The 23,173-nt window shown below is 51.7% G+C and overlaps 1 protein-coding gene and 1 long non-coding RNA gene across 3 annotated transcripts; both read left to right on the forward strand.

Annotated features, from left to right (window-relative positions):
* The first annotated feature begins 259 nt into the window (after positions 1-259).
* LOC133274437 (uncharacterized) lies at positions 260-2,032 on the forward strand. The gene is made up of 2 exons (XR_009745146.1): positions 260-482; positions 1,283-2,032. It is a non-coding gene; the product is annotated as an uncharacterized LOC133274437 (long non-coding RNA).
* Positions 2,033-4,959: 2,927 nt separating this feature from the next.
* JDP2 (Jun dimerization protein 2) lies at positions 4,960-22,489 on the forward strand. 2 transcript variants are annotated; one of them, XM_061463621.1, is made up of 4 exons: positions 4,960-5,106; positions 14,563-14,786; positions 20,508-20,612; positions 21,453-22,489. In XM_061463621.1, exons 2-4 carry the CDS (start codon positions 14,586-14,588, stop codon positions 21,636-21,638), a joined length of 492 nt encoding a protein of 163 aa, XP_061319605.1. In that variant the 5' UTR covers positions 4,960-5,106; positions 14,563-14,585; the 3' UTR covers positions 21,639-22,489. The 2 variants fall into 2 exon arrangements, with proteins under 2 accessions (XP_061319605.1, XP_061319604.1); XM_061463620.1 differs by lacking the exon at positions 4,960-5,106 and adding an exon at positions 10,273-11,037.
* Positions 22,490-23,173: the final 684 nt, after the last annotated feature.

Raw genomic sequence — 23,173 nt, forward strand, 5'->3', positions numbered from 1 at the left:
ACAAAAGATTATTCAGTTTAAGAATCCAGCACTGTCAAAGCTCTCACACAGCATTTGCCAGTCCTGGTATCTAATGAGTCCCGTTTTCATAAACAAGCAGCCTGGGGATCAATCAGCCTGTCAGCCTGTGTCCATTAGGGTGCTGCCGTGGCGGTGCCTGCTCTGGCCTCGGCACTGCCACCAGCCTGAACCCAGCTGTTTCCCCCAGCGACTCGGGCAATTTACCATCCTCCCAGCCCTACCACTCATGTGATCTTTTTTCTCCCTTGCCCAATTCTGCAAAATGACTGGAAGTACCTTTTTAAAAGAAAAGTCAGACTAGAAATGAGGAAGGGGTGCTTGAAGGGAACAGCTAAATCAGAATTGAGTGGAGCCTAGTGGGGATGGTGTGATGTGCAGCCAGGGGTGACTGAAGGGCTGCTGCATCTTGGCTTGCATCACCACCACCCTCCCCTGCAGGCTGAAGCTCACTCTCTCTGCAGGTAGTTACTGTACTCTGATTTACAGGACTTTGAACACTGAGTTCTATGTTGTGTCTTTCAATGGGTAGTTCTCATTGTTGACCATCAGGATTGCAGATAATCCTAATACTGAAGGCAAAAATCAGGAAAACAGGAAGAAGATTCATGAGTATTTGGGTGGTTTAGGTGGATGAGTGACAGATGAAAAATACTGTTTCATGTAGCAAATGTCAAACGGAAAGTGTGGGAGCAAGGAGCAGGTCTGAGGAATACTGGGTAAGCAGAGCCACAGCACAGCTCTCTGAGCCTTGATGGGTTGGGAATCATTAATCCTGTCTGCCTGCATGGAGAGGTGTTGCGGGAGGGAATTTTACATTTGGAAGGTCAGTGTGGCTTGTTGTCCGTCAGGCACATCCCATGTGTGTTGTGCTAGTCAGCCCTGACAGAAGTTACAGAAAGGAGATGAACTGGAGTTGCTAACATCCTGATTAGACATAGAATATTAATGTCAAGCACACGGAACTGTGTTTGGACATGCAACAAGAGATATTTATGTCTAGTATATCACTGGCTTTCTTGGTCTCTTGACCAAGAACGTCCCGGGGAGGTTACTGTGAACTCTCCTCCACTGATGGTGTGTGTCATCAGAAGGGTGCATATGGCAAGCAAAGGACCGTCATTGCTAGAGTCTTAAACACACTCTCAGTGCACTTGGAGGCATGGCACATGAAATGTCAGGGACCCGTCAGGAGCCTTGTCAGCACTCTGGCTCACATTGCTGTGCCATAAGTACTGATTCTGCCTCCCCTGCCTGCCTTCAGAAGTCATGGGCCTGTCCCAGGCAGCACCCACTCCTGCTGTGAGAGGGCCACCAGACCCTCCAGAGAAGACCGTCCAGAGAAGAAGGGTGAGAAGAACAAGGATGGCTGCCATGCTGTCACATGGCAAACTGGCCTAGGCCTGAATACAGCAATGAGCTGCACAATTCATCCATGTGGAGAAGGCAGAGAAATGAGTGCTGGTGTGCAAAAAGCAAAGACTTGTCCCAGGGACTAAGAACAACTCCTTTGCTGTCAAACTCCTGTGCTAGTGCAGCTCTGTTTTGCTCTAGAGTTTGCTCTGTTCCTGATAACTTTCTGACCCTGTGTTGTGCTCCAGGGACTGTTTTGACCTCCGTGAACCTTTGCCTTCCACACGCTTTATTTTGGACAAAAATATTCTTATCATCCCTTTCATCTGAGGAGAAAGCCATCTTCCAAACAGCAAGGTACCCACAGCTTTGTATGTTCTGTACGGTGGCACTTTTGCTTTTTCCTCAGCCTCTCCTGCCTCTGTTGCGGATGCTGCCATTCCCGCTTGGTTAATTTGTCTTTGTCAGCACATGTTTCCACAGCAGTGGCAAGACTGACCGTCCCTGGTAGGGCCAGCCGTGTTTACCCGACCACTCCGCATCCTTCGGCAAGCAGCCTGCTCTTGGTGACTTTTCTGTTCACTTTTACCCACTGAAGCCACAAATTCTCAATGAATTCTTATGCCTTTTCTAGCCCGAACGAAACCATCTGAAAAGTAAACAGGTTTGGTGTTTACATGAGGCAAACCCCAGCCTGGGAAAAGAACAGCTCAAGCACAGGCGGCTGCAAGAACGAGGAAAATTCCCCTGTGAGACAAGAGTTCCCAACTCAAGAAGGAGTGATGCAAGTTTGTCCCTTTAAACACGTGCGTAAGCACTGTGCTGAACAAAGATGCTTCCCTGGAACTAGTCCTTCAACAGTTAAGTGAAACAAGTCCAGTTAGGACTAGCTTGGATTATCATAAGAATGGAGGCTCAGCTGAAGGGCAGGATTCAGCTCCACCTTCTCCTCCCTGCTTCCTGACCTTCTTCAACACATTCTTGGGTACACAGCTTTGGAATCAGTGCACTGCAAACATGCTGCAAGTGCTGGTCATGTACAGACTGGTAGGTGTGGGGTCCCTGCTGCTGTTCCATGAGGGCTGGCTGGGGGCGAAGAGCACCCATGAAAAGCACCCATGAAATGCTCGAGGCTGGGGCTGTAGATGTCTGTGTTGCAGTGAAATGTCCCAGCTCTTTTCATTAGAGAAAAGCAAATGAAAAAGAGGAAAAGAGTGGAAGAGAGCGCAGAGAGCTTGCTTTCTTCCAGCCCCCAGAGGATAAGGGGAAATGGCAGTTTCCCACCTTCCCCAGGGCAGGGAAGGGCTGCAGGAGGAGCCTCTTGCTGGACTGAACCTTGCTCAGCCAGGTCATTAGCCTCCTCTGAAATCCCCTTGGTTTTCCCTCTCCTTTTCCTCAGGACCAAGCAGCTGAGAGGGAGCTGCCATACCCTGAGGGCAACTTGTGTGAACTGCTGGAGAGAGATTGTTTGTCAACCACATTGGGATCCCTCCAGTTTAAGGCACTGGAAAAGTCTGTTCTATCTGATACAGGAAGGTAGAGGAATGCACATGGGAAGAATACATCTCAGCTTGCAGTTCTCCCTTCCCCCCAGGATGAGGTGCCAAGATTAAAGAAATATTGGGGTTTTCCGCAAAGGTGTGTAGAAAGTATTCTGCCTTTCTGAAAACAAAAAGTTAATAGAACAATAGCATGAGGCTTTGAGCAACCTGGTCTTGTGGAAGGTGCCCCTGCCCCTGGCATGGGGTTGGAATGCGATGATCTTTAAGGTCCCTTCCAACCTAAAACATTCTATGATTCTATGAGAGTAGGAATGAGGGTGCATATGCAGTGTCATGCCGAATCAGGTTACCTATTTCCGTAGGACAGCTTGGGCAAAGTTTATCCTATATTAAATGCAGCATTCCTGGTCCCCTGTTCCAGCACTCCAACTGAATTTTCTTTCTCTTGCTGAGGCACAGATGAAGAGGACAAGGCTGGAAGTGCTGGTGGTGAGACCTTGCAGATGATAAATCCTCCATGGTGAAAAGAAATTAAATTGATGAATGTGGAAAAGACACCCTGACTGATAAGCCAGAAGGAGAACAGGGTAGGGTAAATGGTGCCTCTGTGCAGCTGGGTGGGTGAGGAGGGTCAGTCAAAGAGATCACAGTGTTGCTCAGCTCCATGACAGACTCCTCTTGTCTGTAATGACCTGTCCACAGAGCCCAGGGACACAAAGGTCTCAGAGGAATTTGCTGGTTGTGACTCCTCGCTGTGGTTCACCCTCTTTGGGAGACATGTCTTGTATCTTTCCCCATTTCCCTGGGCACAGGCTCAGGCAAAGGGAGCTGAGTAGTGCTGCTCAGCCCGGAAGTTTTGCTGGCCACTCTAGTATATTTTCTTTCCAAAGCAGCATCTCCGTCCTGCAGTGCTTTAGGAGCAACAGCCCTAGGGCATCTAGTACCTGTGTAGTAGTACGCAGTGAGGCCCTGCGGCTGTGCAGAGCTTTGTTTCCTGGAACAGTTCGGCACATGCAGGTGAAAAGAGGCCAATGTTAGAGACAAAGAGGAAGGAGACAGTTCAAATCCATGCAAATAAGTTATTAGGAAGGCTCCAGCCTGCCACCTGCTCCTCCATCTCCACCTGACATCATGGTGCTAGAGCACAGGACACCGTAAGTGTGCCTGCGCCTAGGGCAGTGCGCCTCCTGGGGTGTCCCTCCGGGGGCGTCCCAGTGATGATAAAGGAAGAACACCAAAGCAGCTGGGCAGGGGAGCCTTGAACCCCTCTGCTTCCTTTTGGCTCCTCTCCATCATAGTCTAAATGCTGGTGGAGCTGGGGATGACAGCCCTTGACCCGTGTACAGGAGAGACAGCATCGTGTGGGGCATGAGCCAGCCGGGCTGGGGTATGATGAGATGGGAAGGAGCTCGCTTCACACGGGGCTTCGGAGTTGCCCTTCAGGCCTTCCTGCCCCCGTGTTTTTGCTGCCCTGGGGAGGCAGGGTTAGTGCTGGGGAGCACGGCCACTCTCTCTGGACCCTGGCCTTCTTGTTCCCAGGCACAGGACTGAGAAGCAGAGTCTCCGCACAGAGCCTGTCCCTGCGGACTGGGCCGGGCGTGACTGCGGCGGCACCGGGACGGGTTGCGGGGCTGGAAGGCTGACAGCGAGGTGGAGCACACGCGGTCAGGGGGTGCGAGTTGCCGGAGCGCCGTGGTGCAGAGGGGCCAGAGGGCACCGGGAGTGCCGTGGGGTGCTCGAGGGCACAGGGGTACCAAGGAGTGGCGGGTGTGGAGTCCCGAAGTGAGGGCTGCGGGATGCTGGGCTGCGGGGTGAGGGATGCCGGGGTGCCGGTCCCCCGGCTGGTCCCACCCTTGTGCGGCGCTCCCCGCCCCGCGGCCCCGCTCCCCCGCCCTCCCTGACGTGTGGCGCTGGCAGCCCGGCCGGTTCCGCATTCCCGACCCCTCCCCGCAGCCCAGGGGCCGCTATATAACCGGGGCTGATGCAACCCACCCCGCCGCCTGCCACAGCCCGCGGGAGGCGCGCACCGGGGCGGCGGGGGGCGGCGGCGGCCCGAGGCGCCCCGGCGGCAGCCGGCACCGACATCGACATCGGCACCCGGCGGGGCCCGGGGGTCGGGGCAGCGCCGCGCAGCCGGGCGGCGGAGGCGGTGGGGCTGAGCCTCAAGCCCGCGCCCTGCCCCTGCGTGCGGCCGGGCCCCGCGGGCACCCCGGCAGCCCGGTCCCTCTGTACGGTGGGTGCGGGCGCGGGCGAAGGGGAGAGCGCCGGGCGGGCCGGGACTGCGGCAGGGCGGGAGAGGCGGCTGGGGTTGCCCGGAGGAGCAGCCTGGCACTCCGCGGCGGCGGGCAGGGTGCTGCCCTCCGGGCGGCCACGGGATCCGGCTACCCGCGGGCGGGCGCTCCGCGGCAGCGGCCAGAGCCGCACAGGCGGCCCGGAGCGGCGCGGCTGTCCCCACAGACAGCTACGCGCTGGGTCGGAACTGCCCCCGGGGGGTGCCGGGCCGCTGTCCCGCTTGGGCCTGCCGCAGGGGCGGTGGCAGCGGCCTCGCCAGGTGCCCTCCTTGTCCCCGCTTCACCTGTCGTGTGGGGCGCAGGTGGGGGGCCTGGGCTGCCTCCCCCCTGAGTCGTGCCGTGGTGCGTGGAGGGCGGCGTTGCTGGCCTCCCTCCTACCTGCGGGGCCCCGGGAAGGAGAGGCGCTCGGTCCCAAGTCCGCTTTAGCAGTCAGGCATGGAGTTGAATGGAAGTTGCATTCTTTTGCAAGGTCTGCTCCAGGAGGCACTTTTCTTTTTCCATGGGAGGGAAATAGGTTTGAGAGCAAATTGGGGGAAAGGGAGAAATACCAGAAGAGCAAGAGCCACATTATGTTTCCATTTTCCTTTAATGAAGGCCCTGTGGAGGTGTATTTGAAAACACAGGGTCTCCTATGCCTTCAAGGAGGGTGAGAACACAGTGCTGGCTGGTTCCAGGGCCATATGCAGCGTATGGTGGCCAATGAAACGGGGCCTGGCTCGTTCTCTTGCTTGTCTTGGCAGCCTGCTCCATGGCTTGCATTACCAGCCCTGGAACACAACCACTGCCAAACTGTGTGTGTGCGTGTATGTGTGTGTTTGGACTCCAAGAGCTCAGCAGAACAAATGCTTCTGCAGCTTACACCAGGACTTTTTAGCTAGTTTAGAGAAAACTTGCAGGCAGTTTTCAGTGTCTACACTGGGAATTCGCTGGTGAGTTCTTGTATGGGGACATCTGGGAATGCCAGTCACTGGAGTTCAGATTCTTAGTACTCCTTCTCATTTAATCCAGCAAAAACCTGCCCGTGTGGGGGATGAGTGTGTGGGAGGGGGAGCACCATCCAAACCATCCTTGTGTTAAGTGGCAATTGCTTGTCCCAGGCTCCTGGGGTCTGGGGGATTAACAAGACCTGCTGAGGGTTAACATGCAGGTTGCTGTCTCCTCTCTGAGGTATCAATGGATGCTTCTCCTTCCTCTTCATGGCTGAGTGTTGAGCGTTTCCCTCCTTACAGGATGCAGAGGTTTCTGTGCTGCAGTCCTTGTCAAGGAAGAGTAGATGCTTCCTCACGCCTCTTGCCTGCTCCTGTCCTCTCTGTCTGAGCAGTGTGTCCAACTAAGCTCCTGAAGGAAGCATGGGCAGCACAGTGTGAGCTCTATGGACTCCTTTCCCATGCTCGTGTTTGCTGCTTCAGCTGCATTGCCTGGGCCAGATACTTGACAGCATGCAGTGCCTTGTGTGTGAAGCTGTTGAGAGGCTCTTTTCACCGCAGTGGGCTGTTTCTGGTGGAGTTGGCTCCAAGAGCGAGGGAGACAGAGCCATGGTGTGTGGCATGGACCCCTTGCCAGCCTGCATGTGTCCTGCAGTGACATTCATGTGTCCTGCTGCAAGCAGAGGGCACAGCAAACCTGGTGACATCTGTCTATGGCTGTTTGCATGGATTTCTTGATTGACTGGACTGTTCAGAGTATCAGCCCGACCACTGCTATTTTAACATGCTGCCAGGGAGCTGAAGGTCCGTCTGAGCCTCTCAGCTGAGCAGGGCTGTTGCAGACTAGCCAGAGCTGGTCTTTGTATGGTCTTTGTGGATGACCCTGGCATCTGGGGCATGATTTTGAGGTGTTTGTAAGGGGGAGACTCTCATCTCTGAGGCCATCCTTGGCCCCTGAGGGCAGAGCTCTGTGCTCTCACATCTTCTTGAAGAAGATTCCAGCCATGACCATGTGTGGTCATGGAAGGTCCTGAGGGATTTCAACAACTCCATCACTAACTTCAGTGTCTGAGCTGCAGCCTAGCTCAAGATCAGGATAGTCCTTCGTCCTCAAATCCCTTTTGAGCTGCTTCAGGTAGAAACAGAAGCTTTTACCTTCCTGCTCTGTACCGCCGTCCGGTGTGTGGTGCAGCATTATTAAATGTCTGCCACAAGTAATTAATTGCAGTCTCTAATAACAATACTGTGATAATTAATTGCAATATTTTGCAGCTATTGCAATTAACTGTTGCAGTAGAGGAGCCTTGCCATGCTGGGTGCTGCACAAAACCCTGCTGTCACAGGTTGCTTTCAAGTCAGTCGCTGCATTGCAGTGGTGGGGGCAGTGTAATGCTGATCTAGAGCTTTGCACTAGGTATGGAGGAAAACATTCAGGGGAAAAGGAGGTCTGTGAGGTGACTGCTTTGCTAATGGAAAGAGGGGCATTACTTCTAAAGCTGAGGACCGGAGGACCAGTATTACCTTTCCTTGTAATGGGGATAAGGAGTCAAAGCATCAGACGGGCAGGTATGGGGCCTGATGGTAGGAATCAGCTATGGGAGGCTGCAAAACTGCACTTCTGCTGAGGAGAGGCTGTCTGCCCTGTGGGTACAGTGTAGGGAGCTTTGTGCCTCCCTGATGGATAAGAGGAGGGAGGCAGCAAGATGCTCTGTGTTCCTGTTTTCAGAAAGCTTTTCATAGCCTTCTGTCTGTAAATGACTTGCACATTCCTCCTGCCATCTGCGTGAAACTAGATGTACAGGACTGAGCCAGACTGCTCCCACTCATGAAATCGGTTTAGACTTCCATTTCATAAGGAACTGTCCTTCACAGCTCCTTCCTCTCTTTAGCATTTGGTCCTGAAGCCCACTCACTGGAGCTTGGGAGTTTGGGATGGGACATTACATGTCTGGTGTTCACAAACCTTGCAGCTCTTCTCCCACCACGTGGGGTTGCCTGTGGGACAAAGGGCAGCATCTGGGGGTGTCTGGGAAGGGCGCAGATGCTTCTTTGGCCTTGCACACCCTGGGACTGATTGCAGGAGCTGTCTTTCCCTCTTGGGATGGAAATGGAGTGTGGAGGTGGTGAGGTACGATGGTGTCTAGCATACTGAGGTGACATGCTGCAGCTCACTGCACTTGGTAAGCCATGCCGTGACTGTGCCTTAAACTGGTCTTTAAATAGAGGGGAATCTCTCTGATGCCATAAAACACTAAAGTTAAGTCCCTGGTAAAGAGAGGGCATGCACAGTTTTATCCCAGGGGGTGTCACTGCAGCTTTTCAGTACACTACAGGTGATGGGTTCCTTGGCATCACAGCTTCAGCAGGTGAATGAATGAATGTACAGTGGCAGTTGTTAAAGTCCATGTTTGCTAGCACTACTGCATGGATATCTGAAAAGACTGCTTACAACCAAAGGGCTTGGCTGCAGCTGTGCTCTGGTGGTTGGCAAGTAACTTTGATACTGATCAGTGTGGTCTTTGGTGTTGGCACTGCAAGTCACTGCAAGTCACTGCTTTTGACAATGCAGACCAGAAGCAGCCAAACAGGAGACAGGGCGACCTGCTGTAAGTTATAACAAAACTGTATGCATCAGATGCATCTAGACCAGACAGCAGTTGTGTGGAAGAGTATTGCATTTTAGACAACAGCAAAAACCTGTAATTGCTTGGCTAGATACTTGCGGCACTGAGAATATGGGGTAGTGGCTTTCTGCCTTCAACTTCATTGTGCTTAACTTGGCATTCACTGGGGGGTGAAGCTTGAAGTTGAAGAAGGTCTGTAGGCTCCAGTGACCCCCAGCACCATGTAGCCTCCCCAGCCAGAAGAGTCCAGATGGAAAAAAAGCAGTGGCTCTGTGCTTCAGAGAAGAAGTGATAGCCAACTGCCCTGTCTTTGTTAGGGAAGTTACATTCTTCGGACATGAGAAGTTGGGCATGTCAGGAAAGGGTTTTCATGCAAATCATCCTTCTGCCAACAGAAGGAACTAGAAAGATGCAATGTATGACATACAGGCTGAGCAAACTTGATAGCCAGGAGCTAAAAAAATAAAAACTTACAATAAAGCCTCAGTAAAATCTAAGGAACTGTAAGTTGCTTTTCAAGTAGCACTACTTCTGATCTCTACAGCAGAGTTACTGTGTGTTGGCCAGGAGCAGATGAAAGGCCAGTTGCTGTGACTTAGGTGCTCCAAGACAGTACATACAAATGGCAACAGTATGTTAAGTGCTAACATGCTAATGAAGAGATCAAAGATAGTTTGTATGGTGGCTCGCAGATTTTGGCAGTGCTCTGATGAATGGCAGCTGAGAAGTAATGGCAGGCACCCCAGTTGAGCCTTGAGTGACAGCACAACAGGCAAGCACAGAGAAGGGCTGGTAGGACCATGTTAGTGCAGAGCTTAACGTGGGCAAGATAGAAACATGGTGGTATTTACAGAGTGTCAGAATCTGCTAGCTGGCAATATTAGGTGCTAGACTAGCTCTCTGAGCATTGGAAGAGCACTTGGATCAACCATTGCAGATGTCAGACCATGTAAAATAGCTTCTGTTGGAAGATTTATAGACAGCAAGACTGAAAATAAGGTTGCAAACAGCCCTGATTCTTGCCAAGGAAGCTGACAACAGAGATAAGGCAGTAATGGCAATTTAAATTGAAATGTGACTGTTGGAGCCTGCTTTGGGATATTGTGGTCCTCTCTGCTGTCAGTGCAGCAGGAGCATCTGCATTGGATTTATAAAGAAGCAAACAGCACCTCTGGATAAGTGAGGATGAATAGAATGGTCAAGGGGGAACAGTGGATGCAAACTAAGGCAGTTTCTGCACAGGGAAATGAACGTAAAATTTCAACACGAGTAGGCATTCCTGTGCCTGTTTTAGTCTGTGGGTAAGAATAGCACTGAAGAGGAGTCAGGAGGGGTGTGAATATAGGTTAGCAACTGGAGTACAAGCCCCCAGGGACACAGGATTGCGTGGATTATGCCTACGCATGTTAGATTTATGCCATAACTGTTATGCAAACATCAGCTCCTTAAAACAAAAAAAAAACCCAACCAAAAAAAAACCCAAACACCCCTCCTCTCAACCCCACTCACTCCCCCTCCCCCCACCCAAAAAAAAGAGTCCCCAGAAAAAGCAGCAGCAAGATCAGTGAGGGGAGGGAAACCAAACCAAAACACCCCAAAACTCTGGCAGATGAAGATTAGAACTGCAGGAGAAAGAATAGGAGGATTCTGTGATACACAGGGACAGTGTCACTGAGGAAGCTGAGCAAGTGTATGGGACAGTAACAACTTGGTAAAGCTGCTTCTCAGTTTGTTGTTGGCTCCAGAAGATAACAGACCCTGGCAATAGGAGAAAAGCTGAGTAACGGGCGCTGTCTTTAAGAAATATTAAATCAACCAGCGTAGCAGACTGTTGACCATAAGGATGTAAGTGGGGGACAAAGCACCGAAATGCTGCTGCTGGGAAAGATGCAGCAAAGCAAAGGTGAGCAGAGAAAGCTGAACTGTTGTCAGCTTTGTGTGGATGAGACAGTTGATAAAATAACTGAGCTGACCAATACCACAACAAGAACAAAGCAAGGATGCAAAAGTGACTGTAATAATTAGGGAGTTTACAGACATATTGGCAAGAGGTCAAGTCTTGTGTTACAGCATGTTAACCAGAACAAGGGGAGTGTAGAGGCAAAGCTGAAGAAATACAAACTGAATTTTGACCCATGAAATCACGTGCTGACCAGACCTTTGCTGCAAGGATAGTTGCTGAAGAGAGCACTGAATGACACAAGCTGCTCATTACTGAGCTGAAGTTTTAAGAAAGCCTTCTCTGTCTTCTAATTCGCTCTGGAGCATCTTGATGTCATGGCACGAAATGATGAATAGCATCAGTGCAGAAGGCACAGCTACGGTGAATGTAAACTCAAGCAGATGGTGTCACGCAGATCCCAGTGTCATATATATGGCTGCACATTCTCTTTCTCCTTCCTGCTTTGCTTTGCTGTTAGCTTCATTATGTGAAAAAGCATAGCTGATACAATGCAGGAATTGTGTGGCTCAGCTGCAGGACACCACAAGCTAGGTTTTACTGAAGATACTTTTCTTAACTCATGTAAGGAGACGTTGAAAGGCTGCCTGGCAATGTGGAATAAAAGACTGCGTTAATAACCAGTTCTGAAAAGAAAAAATCTAGTAAGAATCCCAGCTAAAGCACTGTTAGAAAGTGAAGGAATACAGAGTTGAGTTGGTTCATGTGCCTTAGAAATAACAAACACTGCACTGCAATATCCAGAAAGGAATTAGGACTTGGCAAGGCACCAGCCTTATTCACCCCATCCAGCAAGATGTGGCTGTTGAAAAACAGAAACTTAAGGGTCGAACTCACATCTTGAACTTCAGTGTTATTTCTCTTCTACCATGCAAATGTGGTAGAAATATGCTAGAGCTATAGGCAGGCATGTCAATGTCTTTCAGGGTAGTGGCCTCAGGAAAAAGACTGAAGTATTAAATAGAATTACATTCACTGGCTTTTTGACATGATCAAAGTACAACTTTTTACCTCTAGCATTAACCAGAAAAGAAGGTGAAAGTACCTGAGACTTTGGATGACAGGAAAGCCTCTCTTACAGGAGGGAGAGGCAAAAGGAGGCTCTGACTAGCAGGGAGTGACAGTGCCTGGGGCTGAGGGGCACTGCAGGCTGGGTGGGATGATCTATCACTGCACCCCTGCTCTGCAGAGAGGGACAGCATCTCCTCTTTCTATTCTTTTCCCCATGGTTATAGTCCTGCTGGGAATGGTTTTATGTGCCTCTCTGAGGTCTATCTCAGCTTGACTCTTGGCAGTCCTTAAGTGCTCCAGAGCTTCCTTACCCCCTAAGCAAGATACATCTTGCAGAAGTCACTGGCCCCCTTCCCACATACTTCTCAGCTCATCTTAATGTTCGGGTTCATGTTCTTCCAGGTGACTCCCGGTGCTGTGGTTTGAACAGCTTTAGATTGAGTTTACACTGATGCAGGTGTGATGTGGGCTTTGGCAGTGCAGTCCCTACATCCAGGATTAATTTTTAGAGCATGTTAGGTACTGGGCCAACTCCTTCACTCTGACCTGCACCTGATGTCATGCTGGTATGGATGCTATTTCAGGGCATAGTAAGCTACCAGATAAAAGAGGCGGAGGGAAAAGGTGGACCAGAGAAAACATAATGTTTTCTCAATTCTGTAGCCAGTTGTCCATGGGAAACTGCCCCAGGCTCAGGGATGCAGGCAGTCCCACAGTATGGAGAACAGATTTCTCCTCCTTCATTGTTTCACAAATTGGAGTGACTTGAACTTTGTGTAGCTGAGGGCTTGGACTGTCCAGCCCAGGGCCTGAGTGCTGTCAGCTGCATGTTGGGATAGAAGACAGCAAATGAAAACCAGGTCCCTAAGTCCGGAATGGATTTAGGCATCCAGAGCAGGGCTCAAGTCAGTCAGTTCCCAGCCCAAAGCCTGTGAAAGGGTGGGCCAGGGCCCCAAATCAGTGTGTGCCGTAGCAGCTCATACATGGTATTTGCAGAAGGGAGACTTAAGCCCAAGCTGCTCAAGTTGGGGATGGACATCTTGCACTGACACCTGGACCTCTTCAGTGGCAGATTAGAGCATATGACAGCTCACAGCACATTGCAACCTGTAGGTGCTCTTTGATGCAAATCCTCTTGTCTGTCATGCCAGTAAGGGCTTGCACAGCACCCATGCTGGACGCTGTGGGGCTTGCATAAGCCTTTCTACGCTTGACTAACCTGTGTGATTGGCTTTCCTTCCCTTCTGCAGCTCATCTGCTCTTCCTTCGCATTAGCAAACATACCAAATGATCTCCTGGGTAGAGATGTGCCAACACCAAGAAATCCTTAACTTCCCTGCTTACCGTGATTAACCCTGTTTGACCTCCTCCCACTGACCCTGCTTGAGCAGGAGGGTTGGACCAGGTCCCTCCCCACCTCAACTGTTCTGTAACTCTGTGACCCAGCAGTCCTATCTTGCATGCAGCTTTACTCAAGTTTTCAGCCTGATACTGACATCAACTTGTCACCCCAGGATGGGAAGTGCTGAGCAACTGTGGCAGTTGGCTTGACAATGTGTGTGTGTGCCTCAGCTTAGCACAGCTCCCCTGCCTGGACCAAATGTCTGCATTGCCTGTTACCTGGTCTCTCAGCAGCTGAGAGTGGATGGTTTGGAAAGAGGAGGGCAAGGGTATGTTATCCCCTGCTTAATGCACATCCTCACTCTGGCAGTCTGTGCTCTCAGAGCTTCCAGGCGTTTGTGCAGACTAGTGTGACTGATGGTCCTTTGTGGACCCCTCTTCCATGAGAAGCCGCTCAGTGAGATTTTGGATTCCCTTCATTGGCCTGTTTCTCACTCCAGACATCACTGGTCCCTGTCTGCTGACTGGGTGCCTCCTGGCACAGGGGCAGGATGGGGTGAATGCCTGGAGGCTCCTGGAAGGTGCTGGGACTGGCCTGTCTGGGCAGAACAAGGAGAGCAGTGCACAAGCACTGGGACAGATTGAGTTGAGTAGGGGGAAAAATGGTTGTTGTGTAAATGGAAGTAACTGGGTCACTTGTGAGTGTCCCAGGCCATTTAGACAGGTAGGGATGTACTTGGGCTGTAGCAACCACCCACCTGCTCCCTTTGTTTTTTTTCTGGTAAAACAGTTCCAGCTTTATAGGCTTCCCATTTTAGCTAAAATTTTATTTCTTTATCTCTTAACCACTTGTTTTTCACGTTTCTGGTCACTCCCTTTCTTCTGCCTATGAGTGACTTTGCCAAGGTTTGTCCTGATCCTATTCTTGCTGGCACTGCATTTTTTTTCTTTCCTGATAGAAGGAGTCTTTTGTACCTTGCTCCGTTTCTCCTCCCCTTCAGTCTTTGCTTTCTCATGTCTGTGCTGGGAGATGTTTGTTCTGTGGCAGGTTTCCCTCTTGCGGTTTTATCCCTGGTACCTGTGTGCTCTGTCCCACCCCTGACCAGTGGTCTGAGCCTGTCCAGAAGAAACCCAGCCTAAGGCATATTATGGTCCTCTTTGTGCCATTTTCTTCCTGTCCTGATAACCTACGCATTAAGTGGAACTCAAGAGCAAACCTTGGTCTTCTGCACTCCAGAGAAAGGTGTACAAAAAACAGCCCATGGGACCACTGCTGTAGCCAGCTCCTGCTTCTGGTGCTTTACCACTCAGATCTTTTCCCTTCCTGATGTATGCACCAGTAGTGTATCCTTCCTAGCAGGATTCATGTAGTTTGGTTTCTGTCACACGGGTTTTGCTTAGTCCTTGCCTTTGCTATCACTAGGAAGGGGTGGCTGGGTTTTTTGGGTGATGGGACTGCAAAATAAATTTGATTTGTTATGCATTGTGAGGTCCTGTAGCTGGGTTGTAACAGGCCATGTCTCACTCTCCCTCCAGCCTACAGAGCTGTTTCCCCTGCTATGATGCCAGGGCAGATCCCTGACCCGTCCCTGACGGCTGGTGCGCTGCCTGGGCTCGGCCCCTTGACAGGACTGCCTGGCACAGCCCTGACTGCTGAGGAGCTGAAGTGCGCTGACATCCGCAACATCGGGGCCATGATCTCACCACTCCACTTCCTGGAGGTGAAGCTTGGAAAGAGACCCCAGCCTGTGAAAAGTGAGGTAAATCTTGGGGCTGCTGGCTGCAGATGACCCTGAGGGGCCATTGCCTTCACCTGCCTGGCTTTCTCTCCTGCCTGTGCCCCAAGCACAGGGTGCTTTCCTGCCAGGGTGGCCAGCAGTGTGTTTTATAAGCATGTTGTGCTGCCTGTTTGGTGATGTGCACATGTGTTGGTGGCTGCTCCATGAACTGCCTCTTCCCTGTGCCTGAATCTGTGTCCCTGCTGCATGGGCTGGGAGTGGTGGTCTCAGTGTCCCAGACCTGTCTGGTCCCATGCAGCTATTGGCAACCAGCTGAACAAAAAGCCTGCTTGTGGAGCCTGGTGCAGCTGGCATGGTCCTAAGTTGGGGCGCACACCCAAAGGAGAAGCCATGCAGCCTGTCAGAAGATTTAGAATCATAGAATGATATAACAGGGTTGGAAAGGATCTTAAGATCATCTACTTCCAACCCCCCTGCCATGGGCAGGGACACCTCACACTAAACCATGTCACCCAAGGCTCTGTCCAACCAGGACTTGAGCACCGCCAGGGATGGAGCATTCACAACTTCCCCGGGCAACCCATTCCAGTGCCTCACCACCCTAACAGTAAAGAATTTCTTCCTTATATCCAATCTAAACTTCCCCTGTTTAAGTTTTAACCTGTTACCCCTTGTCCTATCACTACAGTCCCTAAAGAAGAGTCCCTCCCCATCATCCCTGTAGGCCCCCTTCAGATATTGGAAGGCTGCTATGAGGTCTCCACGCAGCCTTCTCTTCTTCAGGCTGAACAGCCCCAACTTCCTCAGCCTGTCTTTATACGGGAGGTGCTCCAGTCCCCTGATCATCCTCGTGGCTCTCCTCTGGACTTGTTCCAACAGTTCCATGTCCTTTTTATGTTGAGGACACCAGAACTGTACGCCATACACCAAGTGAGGTCTCATCATTTGATGAAAGCATCATTTGCATGATGCTTTCATCCCACCTCAAGCCCTTGGTGCTGCTGGTGTTGGCGTTGCCTTTTCTGTGAGGACAAGGTGTGTGTGTGAGTGCTGTTGAGCAGCAGCAGTAATCCTGCCCTGCTGCTCTCCTCCTGGGATGGGGCAGGTGGCAGCTTCTGCTTGGTACCACAGGCTGGCATGTCAGAATCAGGCTACAGGGACTTGGGAGACACTTGCACAGCATTATCCTTGTGTGGTTGTCTCATGTGTTGGTTGTCCAGTCCTTGACTCCTTGACCCTTACTGTACTGGTGGTGAATGTTTGCACCTTGTACTGCTTGCAGGCAGAGCTGGGAACCCATCAGTTCAGAGACCCCGTGGTGATGAGGGTAGTGGCTGCTGTCAGGTCTGATAAACAACTCTTCTGAACAGTGCATTTGCTGCTGTGGATACCTCAGGTGATGCCATGTGAGGATGCAGCGATGTGCATCCTCTAGAGAAGTCTGTGAGGCAGTGATAGATGATGTGAAAAACTGTGATGAGCTGTGAGCTGAAGGGGGTAAAACATCAGGTCCAGGGAGCAGCCTGATCTCTAAATGGTGCTGACACGTGATTTGACCTAACATTCATGGCAAAAGCTCAGCAGCACCCGGGCCCACCTGTGGGGAGGGTGCCTGTTCCTTACCTCCAGCCCCTTGCAGTGGACACCTCCAGGGAGAGCTAGTAAGCTGGAGTCCATCTGCTAGCCTTGCATAGGTGCTTTGTGCCCAAGGGGGTGTCCAATCAGCTTGTGCAGCTTCCCATGGAGATCACCTGGAGAAGGATTGAGCAGTTCTGCAATGTCAAGAGCTGAGGCAAAGATGCTGTGGGAAGGCATCGGAAGGGCCTGGGGTATGCTAGTGGCTTTGGTCTCTCTATGGCAAAGCACTCATGGGTCGGCAACTGAAGCCAAACGCTGTCCCAAGCTCTCAGCCTGGGTATCCTACAGCAAATGCGGTTCAGTGCCCATCTTGCTTCATGGCTTGGGGAAGAAAGAGGAAGTATGTAATTGTGCTGTTTTCCCAGTCACAGCTCCTTTCTTGGGTGTCTCAGGCACCTCTGAGCTGGCCCTATAACAGCTGCTTTTGTTCCGTAGGCATAGAATCATAGAATCATAGAATAGTTAGGGTTGGAAAGGACCTTAAGATCAAGTTCCAACCCCCCTGCCGTGGGCAGGGACACCTTACGCTAAATCATATCACCCAAGGCCTCGTCCAGCCTGGTCTTGAACACTGCCAGGGATGGAGCATTCACAACCTCCCTGGGCAACCTATTCCAGTGCCTCACCACCCTAACAGGAAAGAATTTCCTTCTTATATCCAACCTAGACTTCCCCTGTTTAAGTTTTAACCCGTTACCTCTTGTCCTGTCACTACAGTCCCTAATGAAGAGTCCCTCCCCAGCATCCCTGTACCCCCCCTTCAGATACTGGAAGGCTGCTATGAGGTCTCCACGCAGCCTTCTCTTCTCCAGGCTGAACAGCCCCAACTTCCTCAGCCTGTCTTCATACGGGAGGTGCTCCAGTCCCCTGATCATCATCGTAGCCCTTCTCTGGACTTGTTCCAACAGTTCCATGTCCTTTTTATGTTCAGGACACCAGAACTGCACACAATACTCCAGGTGAGGTCTCACAAGAGCAGAGCAGAGGGGCAGGATCACCTCCTTTGACCTGCTGGTCACGCTCCTTTTGATGCAGCCCAGGATATGGTTGGCTTTCTGGGCAGCAAGCGCACACTGCCGGCCCATGTTCATTTTCTCATCAACCAGCACCCCCAAGTCCTTCTCCGCAGGGCTGCTCTGAATCTCAAGATTCATGGGATGTAGTCTCATTGGCCTCTGTGCAGCAGGGACAGGGCATGTGGGGTGAAGATAGGGGAAAATCCACTGACAGCCCCCACGTAGCCACTGTCCCTGCAGCCAGTTCCTCCCCTGCATATCTTGTGGAGCTGAGAACAGCAAATGGAGCTGCCTCTGGCACAGGCTTTGCAGTGAAAGCCTTCGGGAGCTGAAGCAGTAGCTGCTTATCCCATGAGCAGCCAAGAAGCTGCCCACGCATGATTTTGCAATGCAGCCTGCGGCTGCTTTCCTCTAGCCAGAGCCAGCGGACTCTGGGTACCAGCATGTCATGCTCTGTGCAGCGCCTGCAAGCTGGGGCACGGGCAGCTTCCTCTGCTGTGCTGGGGGGACCAGCACCTTCTGGCACTGAGTTGTTTGTCCCTGGGACTGCACACAAAACCCACCTCGCAGGGTGATGGGCATCCCCATTGCGCAGGCTGCCTTTCTCTTGGGGCAGCTGTTGACAAGTGCTGCCGGGCTCCTCAGGCTGGTGATCAACTTGGTTCCTGGTGCTGCTGACTGAAGCAAGTCTGGGTCAACCCCAGACCCGCAGGGCTCCCCTGGAGATCAGCTACTGAAACATGCTGTGGGGTGATACACCATCACTGTCTCACATACAGTAGAGTCCTAACCCCCAGCACCAGGGTCATCTAATGTTTTTGAACTGAAATCAAACAGAAGCAAAGAGGGGGAAAACTGCTTGAAGTTATAGGAGCTATGGTCAGAAACAGAGCCAAGAGCTCAAGCTGCCACTGTCTGTGCTGAGCTACCCTCCTTGAGCATCTGTACCCAGTGTAAAGGACATGGCCCTTTGCTGGGCCCTCTGTGGGGTGGAGGGGAAGCTGAAGGGGCAGCGAAAGGTCACTTTGATTCTTACTGAATGGAGCAACTGGGCATGGAAGTGTTCTCAGAGATACTGTGGGGCCTGGGCAGTTGCTGTTGGCTCTTCCAGTTCCTGTTTTACAACCCCAGCGGTACTTTGCAAGAAAGTTTGGGCTTCGTGTATTGAGCTTTGGAGTTCTGAGCACATGTCCTCTCTCTGCACCCTGCTAATAAGCCTTGAACTAAAAGGCCAAGAAGCTATCCAAGGGGTAGATGAGTGGAGGGGAATGGTGGCTACCCTGATGTCCGCCTCCTCTCAAACTCTTCATGGTAATTTTCTAAGAGCTGCTTATGCCTTTGCTATGGGGTATCCTGGTCCTGCCAGGAGGAAAAGGCAGCAGAGCATGGAGTTAGAGCTTTCCTGGTCACTTGTGCTAATGCCTGTCATGTCTGAGTTACATGGGTGCAGTGAGAGCTGGTCACTTGTAGCTGGACTTGGAGGCATCAGTGCAGCTCCCATCCTGGCTTTCCCATGCACCATCAAGCATGGTGTGTGATGCCCCATGGCACTGCCTTGGGAATCAGGCATTATTGAAGTCTATGAATGGGTTGTGCTGACTTTGTAGCAACTTTGGAATAATGTTTGGGAAGTAAGGTAGAGAAAATGCAAAAGCTACTAGTGCTAGGAAGCCTGGACATCATTTTTCTAAAGCATTCTATACATGCTGCATATTGGACATGCAACTTCCTTCATGTACCCCTTCACCTTAACTGTGCTGAGTCAATGTCTTATCCTGACCTTGCACATCACATTGACATGTTTTGATCAGTGGGCTTTGGACTCTTGTGGATATTAGCAGTGTGCACAGTCTGCTGTGGATGATGGCACATACAGCATTTGTTTCCTGCAGATACCACCAGTGTACCTACATGTGGGGTGATTTGGTGGCCCCCTACCCCCACCATGCTCTGTGACCTCGGAAACCTGTGACCTTTCATTTGAGGTGACTCAGCCCAGCTCTAGAGCAGCAAGGCTGTTCAGATGGTGTGTGCTGCAAGAGGCTCGTCTGGCAGATGTGTCCTTCAGCCACACTGACTTGGGAAGGTACTAGGGGAAGGACATGCCTTTTCTGACTGGACCTGCACTTGGAGAAGGTGCAAATAGGCTGTAGAAGTGCTCATAAAGCAAATGTTTCTGCCGCTGCATTTGAAAGGATTTGTTCTGTCAGGTATTTGTTGATAGGCATGAGGCAGTTGTCCGGTATCTCAAATTTCAGAGTCCCAGGTCAAAGCTTGAAGACACATGAGCTTGAAGACACTGGGGACCTTTACTTCTTTAGCCATGCTACAAAGCATAAGCTGGATACCGACTTTGCAAGATATTCCAGCACTTCAGATATTTCTTGAAGAAACTGGTTTGGGTTCTCAGATGTAAGCATGCCATAGGCCATTTCCTCAAGCTTTGTAGTAAATATCCCTAAATACTTTGATTATGGGTTTCTAACCCATAGGGCTTGGGGTTTGAATTAGACATCACAGAGCAGCTGAGTCATGGTGAACAGCGCAGGTACTGCCGTGTCCTGCCTCTTTACAGGGGATGCAGGACCTGTCACTGTGGTGGTCCCCTGACAGCCAGTGCTGAAGCTGCAGCAGACAGTCCCATGGACTGGAAGGGGGAAACAGCAGCCAGGCCCTGCTGGGGGACCTTGCAGGTTTCTCTGCCTCTCACCCTGGGCTCTGTGCGTGATGCTTCGAATGACTGTGCTCACAAAGCTGTACCTGTAGATGTCTGTGTGATGAACTGTGCTCGTCTTTGTGGGTTGGGGCTGTGTTCCCCTTGTCTCCCCCATCTCTCAGCGAGGGAGCAGCCCTGCAAAGAGTTGTATGTCCCTGCCAGCTGTGGGTACCACACTGGTGGAGTTAAAGGCCATGGCAGCAGCATGCTTGGTTGCTGGTGAGGATTAGTCCACATCACTGGTGGCCACTGGCACACATGGCTGCCAGCCCTCTTCTTGTCCTGCCTGATGGGGCTGCTAGTGCTCGTCCCTGCCTCTTGACCTGCCCCACACATGCCGGCTCTGACCTGGGCTTCTCTGTCTTATTGCAGCTGGATGAGGAAGAGGAGAGGAGGAAAAGGCGCCGGGAGAAAAACAAAGTAGCAGCAGCACGATGTCGTAACAAGAAGAAGGAGAGGACGGAGTTCCTGCAGCGGGTGGGTGCCCTGACCTCTGCCAGGGCACAGCAGGGACCTTGGCAGGAGCACTTCCTTAGAAAGGTGCCCTAGCTGTGGGCAGCACTCCCTCCTGAACTACCCCCTTTTGCTCCTGTGCCCTTACTGGCAAAATACCAGCCCAGTGACCCCCTTTCCACAAGGCTGTGAATGTGGTGGCTAGGCAGAGCTTACAAGCATCCCTGTCTGTGCCCATGGTACCAGGGATGGATGGGGCTAAAGGTGGGCTCTGGGGCCTACCTTCAGAGGGCTAAAGGAGGGCTGATAGTGTCCCTGCATTAGGAGGAACACCCATGAGAGTGTGGCACAGGATAGGGGCTGACCTACCCAAGTTCCTGAAGGTTTCCCCGTTAAGAGGCCAAATGTCATCTCACCTGTGACCCCAAGGCAGCAAAACTCTTGCAGCACCTCGCTGCTTTTCTGCAAGGGGTGGTAGGACATGGGCAAATGACACACTGGAGGACAAGGACCCACTTCACAAGGGCAAATCCTTGCAGATGGGGAGTAAAAACTTAAATGAGGGTTTGTTTCCCAGCCCTCTTCCAGACCATGGAAAGCACCCAGGCAGCGTTTTTGCTGTGGTGCAGCAGAGACCTGTCCTAGGAGATGGCTCTGTGTTTTTTTGTGGTAACACTGGTAATGCAAGGCAGCGGGGATGAACTGCCTGCAGGACCTGTGCCTTTGCAGGTCCTGAGGCTGCTTGTGTGCTGCACGGGCTGAAGGACAGCACTGAGCAGAGATGGCTTGTTGGACAAATTGTTTCTCCTTCTGTCTTGTCCTGTTGAAGTAAAGTCACATACGGTTGTGTTTCTGTCCTGCTAGGAGTCTGAGCGTCTGGAGCTCATGAATGCTGAGCTGAAGGCACAGATAGAAGAGCTGAAACAGGAAAGGCAGCAGCTGATCCTGATGCTGAACCGGCACCGTCCCACCTGCATCGTGCGGACAGACAGCATCAAGACGCCTGATAGCGAAGCCAACCCACTGCTGGAGCAGCTAGAGAAGAAGTGAAGGTGGCACTGGGCCAGGAGGAGGAGACAGTGGCGCAGGGTATTCCAGGGTTTCTAATGTATGTACTGTATGAAGAACTGTGCACCCAGGCCTGGTGCAGCCAGTGCCCAGTGGGCTTCCTTGGGAACTATGGACCAAACAAATACGGGGACAGAGAAGATCAGGAACCTTCAACTATGTACTGTTGAGGCTGAACCAAGGAGCAGGGCTAGTGGCGCCGGTGAGGGCAACCTCCCTGTGATACCTCATCATGGCCCTTCAGCCTGCTCACGGCCCTCGGGGCCCACAATGCCGCAGCACGTCCAGCGACGACCACATGCCCCATGGGGAGAGGGCTGCGTGGTTCCCACCAGCTCTCTGCCCAGCGGCTGCTGCTGCTCCTGGCACATGCTCCGGAGGGAATCCCGCACCCAAGAACCACAAACACTTGATGCAGCCCCATGTGGTGGGCAGGCCTGTCGGGGCTCGGTGGCGCAGGCGCCCCCCGCAAGCACACTCAGTATAATGTTTACAGCCCAGCTGTCCATGTCGGCCGTGCTTTTGAATGCACATTTTTACACTTTTTTAAAGTATTTTTTACAAAGTTTTTATACAGCGATCTCTATATGGATTTATATAATCACTAGATGTGATCCCATAGAAATGTATGTTACGATGGTCCGTTTGTTACAAATGCATATGCCACAGTTATCTCCATTGTGTTACTTGTCTGGTAGCATCTGGTTTCTTTCCCAGCATGCTGGGAAGGAGCTCCAAGCTGCCCTCTGCAGTGGTGTCGCTACCCTCTCCATCCATGTATGTCCTTCATAATATTCAGTTCTGTATCTCTCAGTAAATGTTACCTTTATGTATGTTGTCCTCCTGTGCTCTCTCCAGGTGAGGCCATGGTGGGCTCTGGCCAGAGCGTGGCACTGTGGCAGCATATGCCAGGTCTGACCAGGCCAAGTGCATTCCTGGCTGAGTGGGATGGTGGAGCTGATCCCTTTCTGGTGGTTCTCTGTAGTAGCAGCTATGGGCCAGGGGAATTCACCATGGGGAAGTTGGGAACCTTGGCGAAAGCTCTGTCCATTGTCAAGCAAGAAGTAGCTCAGTGCTGCACCAAAGAAGGCCTGCAGGGCATGGTTTGCCAGCTGGAAAGGCAGAGGTGTGAAACAGGGGCACCATCTCATCCTTACCTGGTCCTTGTTTGAAGTCTGAACACAGCAGCTTGAACTCCTTTGAGGAGATAGAGATGGGGGAGCTATCACAATGTCCTTGTGGTGGTGATCCCTTCATGGAAGAAGGTGGAGGACAGTTCCTTTGGGTCTCTGCTGGGTCCAAGCCTTGCCCCTAACTGATGTGCTGGGAGACCTCCTAAAGGTTCTCCTGGACTTCAGCCAGAGTTGAGCACAGGGGTGTGGAGGTTGAGAAGATAATCAGCCAGGTATGTTTCAGGTGCTGGGACTGAAAAGTTAACATCCCCATACAAATAACCAAGCCCTGACACGATTGCTGTGTTCCTGACTCTTAGATATGGAGGCAGTGAGAAGGTACCT

Source organism: Pezoporus flaviventris, unplaced genomic scaffold (genome assembly GCF_033815535.1).
Source record: "Pezoporus flaviventris isolate CSIRO_AGI_PZ_B2104156 unplaced genomic scaffold, CSIRO_AGI_Pfla_v1 ptg000036l, whole genome shotgun sequence".
NCBI lineage: Eukaryota > Metazoa > Chordata > Aves > Psittaciformes > Psittacidae > Pezoporus > Pezoporus flaviventris.